Source organism: Nanorana parkeri, unplaced genomic scaffold (genome assembly GCF_000935625.1).
Source record: "Nanorana parkeri isolate BGI_ZX_2015 unplaced genomic scaffold, ASM93562v1 scaffold1205, whole genome shotgun sequence".
Taxonomy (NCBI): Eukaryota; Metazoa; Chordata; class Amphibia; order Anura; family Dicroglossidae; genus Nanorana; species Nanorana parkeri.
In genome coordinates, this window is record NW_017307473.1 from 127,227 (window position 1) to 135,947 (window position 8,721).

Consider the following 8,721-nt stretch of genomic DNA (forward strand, 5'->3'; position numbering starts at 1 on the left):
TATCTATGATATGTGAGTAGTATTCCCTTTTTTTAATAAAGTCTAGTATCCTTTTAAAACCATCTGCACTACGAGTTTCCACTTTTTATTTTATCTGATGCATGGGCCATTCGGATGAACTGTCTGTTTCCAATTCCTGAGACTGCAAGAGAGTCTGTACCTGAGAGGAGGTAATCACTGGGAGGTATTCGGCATCAGGTGCTTCCTCTACCTGTTTTGAATTAGAGGAACAGCGCATACAGACCCTGGTGGGTCTCTGCTAAAGGTGAGGTGCATTCCAGAAGATTTCTCTGTTGATGGTCACAGGAGACTAAGTTTATTCTACATCCAATGTTTTATCTTCTATTTACTTAATGGACTATTGAAGATCCAGGATCATGGACATTTTTTAACCATTTATTATTTTCACTGGAGTGCAAGTTACACACATGCGTTTTTCTTGTCGGTATTCTTTGCACATTGCATCACATTGATTCACAGTTAATATTTAGTGCATTTGATTTTTCATTATGGATATTTTGTAGCAATTACATTTACACTAAGGTGCATGTTATATACATGCGTTTCTTTTTTGTTTTGCACTTTTTACACATTGTATCACATTACTCTAAGGTCAGTATCTACTATATCTGACACTTTGCGGTCTCATTCACACAGCGCGGCTTTTACCATTAATTTCTAACTTTAAAGCACCCTTCATTAATAGCGAATGTCTGTTTCTATAATACAAAACAATTCTCCTTCCAATAGTAATACAATGGAATCCAACAGACCCCTCTGTAGTTTAAACCTACAGACTTTAATATGTCTCTTTTTCCATCAAAAAGCAGACTATATTTGACTGTAAATTTAGTTTCTATCTAAATTGATCAAAGGCTGTCTAATGACTTATCAGATCCAATTCCAGATCAGATCCAAATCTTGGAGAATCAAACGTACTCCGCATGTACTGAATTAATTTTACTCCCAAGTCCCAATATTAGACTATATTTTACTTAACTCTGACCTTCTTATAGGCGTAACCTGCATTACCAATCACTAACACAGTCAAGGGTTAAAATCAAGGATTTAAGTGAAGTAATACTGGTCATTACAACTGCAATTATTTTTTCACCTACCAGTTAAAAGAACAATAAAAAGCTCCAGACATCTAAGAATGAACTGGCCCAGTTACCTTCTCTACTCTGTCTACATAAAGTCCCTAGAAACAAACTTCAGGCTCCATACCCTAATAAAATACATAAAAACCTTCTCTAGACAAAGATAAATTCTTCAAATAAGCAAAAAGACCACACATGCTCTTGGCCAACAAACTTAGAATTCCTGAGAATATACCCGAAGACACTGCTGTTCAAGAGCCTGAAGAAATTTTTGAGGCCTTTTTTCATTACTACAAAGATCTTTACAATTGCTCAACAACCCCAAAAACATAATTTATTCTAATTCAGTTGTTTCCAGTGTTCATGATAAAATGTAATTTAACCAAGCTATCCATTATGGAGTAAAACAAATAGAATGATTGAAGCTCATGACTTTTTGAAGTTGATAAAATGTATGCCCTGCAACAAAGCCCCCTGAATTAACGGTCTACCATATTCATATTATAGGACCATCAAATATATCCTACCTCAATATGTAGTTATTCTTTTTATCTTTTTCCTGCAAGGTAAGAATTATTCCCTCAGTTCTGCCATATTTTCATTTGTGTTATCTCCGCAAATGAAAATATGGCAGAACTGAGGGGAATAATTCTTACCTTGATCAGCCCTCCATTCCTGTATGCCTTGGACTACTAATTAATTTGCCCATTAGGACTAATTGATTTCTATGGGAGTCTGAGTCATTATATAGTGAAATAACCCATTTGCCCTCCCGCTCTATACCAGGAAGAGTCCAAGCAGATAATAGTCACCAAGGTCTAGGAGCAAAACCTAAAACCTCTTTATATACTGAAGAGAAAGAGCCCATTTAAATCTGTACATCCAGGCAACAGGTACACTTTAATGCCTTGGCAGGCCCAAGAAAACCCACTCAGGTGATCAGGTAATTCCTCCAATGTCTACTAACATTATGTGGGCTACTTCTGTAACATTTGAGATATACAGTATCATCAGTACATCAACACTTTTTTAGATAGCTTGGCACTGACCCTACAACCATTAGATTGACTGAGCACTAGACAACTCACTATATTCCAGTCATAATGTTTAACCAATTGTCTTTGTGTGCCTGTTTATTGCATATTGTGTTACATCTCATCCCACATAAGTACTGTGACTCTGCTATTAAATTTCAATAAGGAATTATGCCCGGGGAAAGAAATGCAAGTTTTCTGGTCAGCAAAATAAGCAAACATTAAGAAATGTCTTCAATCTTGAAAAAATTCCCAGAAATGGCCAGTGGCTCAACTGCAAGTGTGAACAGGGATGGGGATCACTCAGCTCTATCTAGTACACCTATGGGTATGAACTGACTGGGGAGAGGAACAAGGAAGTTTAAAATTTAGAGGCTGCAATACCTGTAATGGCCTAACATTACAAACCTGGCCAGTTACTAAACAAACTGAGATGGTATCTAAAGGTTTCTCAATATCTAGTACAAAAGCATTAAGGCAGATTTTCACACGTCTTTCTTTTTTTTGTCAGAATCCTGTTGCACGGGTATAAATTCCACTAGTATATTTATTTAGTATATTAGTCAGTATCAATATTCATATTTTTAGGTCCAAAACTAAGCAAGAGGGTGCAGATTTCCTTCTTCAGAATGCTTCCTAGATTGCAAAAAAAAAAGAAGACTCACAAGATTTATGTTTATCTAACCTGTCAAATAAAAGCCTAACTGTATATTCAATATGTGTACTGTATATGTATATTCAATATTGATTCCAATTTCACATATCATGTTGGATAGTTCAAAACTACTGTAGTTTTTAATTTGATACTCAGCTTTGAAGATCATTGATTCTGACAGAAAGAAGTGACCTTATAAATTGCTTATTAAATACATTACTAGATGTAACTGTGCTTGTTACAACTGAATGCTCATATCAAATATGGTTGATGATGATATCCATGATCAACTTATATTTAATGCAGTTGGATGTGGGACTACATCTGCTGGATGACTGCCCAGGTGGGAGTTGTTCATGTGGCGTGATTGGAGTCTTTTAAATTATTGTTTCATAATGTAACAGGTGAGGTGATCCATGTGGAGCAACTTCCATTTACTGATAGATTTAAATCATAGAATGCTTTAGGTACTTTTTGGACATAGCTGCCGAAGGCAGCCAAGTTAATAACCGAGGCAAAGTGAAGTGAGCCGAACGCCATTGGGCTATTCACTTCGACCCTGTACGGCTCATTTCTGCTGTACATTGGCTAAAATCACCCGTACATCGGCTGGCTTCGGTTCAGCCGAACATGCTCAGCAAGTTCGGCTGAGCCGAAGTGAAGAACATGTTTGACTCAGCTTGGCAGGTCCCGGCCAATGAATAACAACTGGGTGGAGCTGGCCGTGATTTCCAACTAGGAAATAGTTGGGTGAAGCAAGCTGTCACTGCTAGCTCTGCCCAATTGTTTTCTTTTTTTAATTATTCTTTTTAAAAAAAATCTTTATCTATTTTTTTACATTTATTATTTGTTTACATTTTAAAAAAAATTTCTACTTTTTCCCCCACTTTTTTCATTGAGTTCCTACTCTACCCGGTACCATGGAGGTACAGAGTAGAATAGCCGAGCCGAATGCTGCTTGCCGGCATTGGGCTATTCACTCACTACCTATGAGAATAGGGGCGAACGGTAGTGAGTGAGCTGCTGGAGCTCTGTCTCAGCCAATCCAGATGTTGGATCGGCTGAGTTGAACTCCTTCTGCACTTCGGCTCAGCCGAACATGCAGCGCATGTTCGGCTGACTGAAGTGCAGCCAAAGCCAGATGAAGTACAGCTGAAATTGGCTGTACAAGCCTGAAGTGAATAGCTGAACAGCGTTCAGCTCACTTCACTTCGGGTGGGTTACTCACTCGGCTGCCTTGTGAATAACCCTATAAGAGAGCATTGAAACATACATACTGGTAGCATGCAATCCCCCTTATCTGGGCATTGTCTATGCTCTTCTGTAGCAAACCAACATGTACATACGTTTTATTAAATGTGATTTAATTCAACTATATATTATGTTTGAATTAAAATTTTCAATAGAAAAATGAGGTATAGCATCACACAGGTGCACCCATAAGAACTTACTGTAGCTTTTATCTGTTTTATATAAATACTTATATTGTGGAGTAGCGATAATCTAAGAATGGAAAAGCCCTTTGGATATATGAATGTCCTATAAGTAATCTGCTCCAGGTGATGCTTCATACTGAGCACCAGAAGTAAAGATCTTGCACCATTGTAAAATAAAGATGGAAACAAGAGTCTGTCCCAAATAGGTTTTCATTACCGCCTGTTGAAGTCAGGCAAGTACTGATGTAACTGGTTGGGGTCTGTTTTTCTGTCCTAATGAATGTGAAGTCTGAGCTAGGATTGTGCAGGCAGTTTAATGTGGACTGTAAATTTTACTAGCATGTGTTTGCAAAATAGGATTTATGTATCATGGATATACTGTATACCTTCAATAGCAGCAAACAGATCAGTATTTACTCAGGATGTGTATCATGTGATAACTGTTTTAGCCCCTAAGCTTGCTGAGACAATTACTGCAGGATAAGGGACATGTAATTATTGCACACAGTGACATATGTACACTAGGTAGTATTGATCATGCAAGACTTTGCGCCTACAGTAAAAAGACTATGTAGATATCATGCAGATGTCATCCATTGTTACTAATTATGGTGGCCAGATGACCACTAATTCAGTGGATGCATGTTTCATTCACCAGGATTTTAGGAGAGACTAGGATACCTTTAACCATATGCTCTTTGTAGAAAGTTGTGGATGCAGTACACCTCTTGTATCACTTGCCCCTTCCTCTAGATAGGAAAGCTCTCACATGCAGGGCCCTCCTTACCATCTTGTCTTCATTTGTATTGTAACTGTAATGTCTCCCTTATACTGTAAAGTGCTGCTCAAACTGTCAGTGCTATATAAATCCTGGATAATAATAATAATAATAGTAGTAGTAGTTGCCTTTATCTGTGATGATAAATATTTGGATTACAATTCACTTTTTTTTTTTTAGCATGTAAATTTTTATTGAAAAGGTTTACTACATACATACAGTTCGTATAACAAGATATAAAACAACAACATAACTAGTCATTGACCGACATAAATGAGAATAAACAGTCACTCATAATGTTAATGTTACACCACAATCAAGCCGTAAAGTCTTCGGGGGATAGGGGTACATATGAAATGATCACAATTCACTTTTAAACATCTGATTGGATAGAGTCCAGAATTATATAAAGGCAATCATTACATTTACTTCTTTAGCTTTAGTTAACAATACCTTTGAGTATATATCTGTTGACTTCATCAGCACATTAGAGGAAACACCACTTTATCTGATTCATAAAATGTATGCCATTTCCACTGCATTATATAGAAGCACACTGCTACATTTGTATACAAACTTTTCATTACACCTAGGCAAAGACTGCTTAGATTGTTTACAGTTTACAAGAAATGTTGTTCAAGTTTAGCACCAGCATGGGTTTGAGGTAAAATGTCCAACAGTATATTCAAATATCTAAACTTCAGAAAATCATGCAGCAATGGTATTAGATGCAAAAAGTGTTCTCTTTCTCTAGTTCATAAAACCCACTGAGGTACATCCAACCAAGTTATACTCAAATGTTTTACATTCAGCAATAACCGTTTGCACAGTTATTGGGTGAAGTTAACTGTAACACTACGTTACTTTGTCCAGCTACAATATTAATAATTACCTCAAATACTATGCAACTATTATTATATTATAATGCTATTATTATTATAGTAGTTCCATTTAAAAAAAATGCATATTCATAAAGAAAAAAGTATAGTATATTTTTTTTCTGTTTTGTCTAGTTTAAAGGAGAACTATGAGATGAGTGATTTCCACTCACCTCAACCAAGCCAAGAATAAGTCAGTTAGGAAACAATGAATGCAGCTGTGTTTACAAAACATGTTAAAAAAAAAAAAGCATTTCCCCCCTACAGTCATGATATTAAAGACAGCGTTCCATTAACACTGGTTAATCACTCAAACAAAATGTGAAACAGAAATAATATCTACAAGGTTTTGAATTTTTGTCAATAACAAGCAGCAGCGGCACATTCATTCCACACAGCCCACTGATTTTTTCATTGGGACTACAGGGTCTGAACCTGAACCAAGCAATAACTAATGTAAACAAGTCAGTTATGTTACGTTATATATAAAGATGAATGTATTATATTCACTGAGTGTATGTGTTTAAAGTACCGTATATCTAAAACCAAATCTTTTTTTATTTTGAATAAATTGGGGAATTTTAACACCCCTTCCAGGTTTTTGCCATCTGTGTCCCTCTAGACAGAACTGGAAGTAAGAGGAAATCCTCTACTACTGGAAACTTTCCCCTCTATTGCTGTTCCAGTGAAAACTCAGCTTTTTGGATTTCCTCTCGCTTTCAGTTTGGGTGACAATGATCATCAGGACAAATAGGGTGAATCATTTCAGCATGGACACAAACAGAAATATAACAAAGCCTAACAAAGGTTCTAAACCTTCGCTAATTAATATAAACAAACAAAAATTAATCAGAACACTGAAACATTATCCCTTTTCCCACCCCCTGTGTATGGCTCTGAAGTCTCAAACAGAGTGAACCTGAAGGCAGACAGCTGCTGTTGTGGTCTTCCTTTAAAAACCCCAAAGTGTTCTGGGAAGCATATGTCATGTATTATAATGTTATAATATATAAACAGATATAAAATATCAGTATGCAACTGTTTAAACTTAAAAAAAAATAGATTGCTACAGAGAGAATATTACACATCTGTAGGCACCTTCATTGCATGCCAACAATTGCACTGCTGTATGTGCCAAATGGAAAACAAACATTAGTCAGGATGACCACCGAGAATGATATGCCTAAAGTGAAGGATACTGGTACCACAAATGTGTAAGCCCCTTTTTGGCCACCCTTTTTATATGTGATCAGCATCTTCTGGTGTGTGCTCTAGCTTTCAGGGCAATAATGGTGGAAGTTCTATAAAAGTAAATCAGTACTATATGATACTGAAGGTTTTTCATTCATTTATGGTGACTTGTGGAAAAGCTTCTGTCTGAATGAATAGAGGTGATAAAATAGGCAGCATATAGCAGCATTGATTGATTTGAGGTTACTATTGACAACAGTCAAAGTTACTATTACCTGCACAGCCCAGAGGTAGTCCATGCGTAATTTCAGGTCCACCTGTCTAGAATGGAGTGCCAAAGAACAGGAAAACAGCAAAATAGCTAGAATGGGTTCATAACCTCGCATATAAAAAGATCCCCGTCTATAAAAGAAAACAAAGAAAAAATAATTTATTTCAGTTCAACAAGAATTTGATGCAATAGTAGAAAGTTACGAAAAAAGTTTTTTTAATAAGCAAAAATAAATAACTAAACATGGAAAGAATGTTATATGGGAATGTGTTATATCTGTTTATTATCTCTAGACTGCCAATCGAGTTAAAGAGCAATTCCAGACAACCAGTGAAATTATTAAGTGAATTACTAATGCTATCTAAGAAAAACAATTCTTTGAAAGATAAAGGTTGGCTGTATTTTAAGTGCAATCCATTCCGGTCAGATTCAAGAGAGCTCCTAACATGTGCTTCGTAATTTGCTCTTTTTTTTGATAGGTCAGACTTCATCTGAGAGATATCTACAAGCGTATAGTGGGTAAGTTTGGGTTGCCACTATTGCATTTCAGATTGGTAGGCAACATGGGTTCTAATGTCATTAGATTTCTGACAAAGTAACATGGTACAGTATAACACATCAGGATGAAAAAATAAAGCCCTAAGCAGGCGCTTAAACATTTTTTTAGGCTCTCCAAGGGCATATATTCAGAAATACTGCCAGACCACAAGCCACACCACAGAGACTAAGAGAGGCTGTTTAATTGGGTAAAAAGATGGCTGCAGGTACCATGGGGCAGTGGTATAGTGAGTATAGAGCAAAACTAGTTGATAAAGTCATGAATAGTTAAACTGATTTGGAGGGCTATAGTAAGAACAGAAATGACAAAAAGTGGGAGAAGTTTGTTTGTAAAATCTTGTTTCAAGCAAGCTTGGGCTGAAGATATCTGTAAAGAGTGTGACCACGTGGAGAGTGTTTTAGAAAATATACATGATGTACATAATTATAATTTACTTATTGGAGTTTGCTATAATCCACCTTACGTGCCTGTAAATTATACTGCACAGGATACAACACTGCTACAAACATGCAACAAATAGAAGTTAGTTCCTTGCTATGGGTACTTATATGGATTTTTAAAATTACCATACAATAGGGAGAGAGTCCTTCCTTTTATGCAACTGTGAAGGTGACATGGGAAAAACACCAATACTTTTAATTTCATGCTTGGGAGATGCCTCTAAGCTGTAAGTGGTGTTATGGGACATTACAATTCTCATGGGCAGCGTCACCAACATCATATGCTGACATGATATATTTACATGTGTAATAGTTACTTTTACATTATTGCTTGGCTACAGCATCAGCAGCACCCCAATCTGGTTCATTACAACTTAAT

At 36.4% G+C, this 8,721-nt stretch overlaps 1 protein-coding gene across 1 annotated transcript in view; it reads right to left on the bottom strand.

The window, feature by feature from the left end:
- Positions 1 to 8,721, bottom strand: part of ADCY1 (adenylate cyclase 1) — a 329,625-nt gene that overhangs the window by 47,455 nt on the left and 273,449 nt on the right. Inside the window, exon 14 of the mRNA XM_018568544.1 lies at positions 7,348 to 7,474. Within this exon, the coding sequence (XP_018424046.1) occupies positions 7,348 to 7,474 (127 nt within the window). The remainder of the gene's footprint in view (positions 1 to 7,347; positions 7,475 to 8,721) is intronic.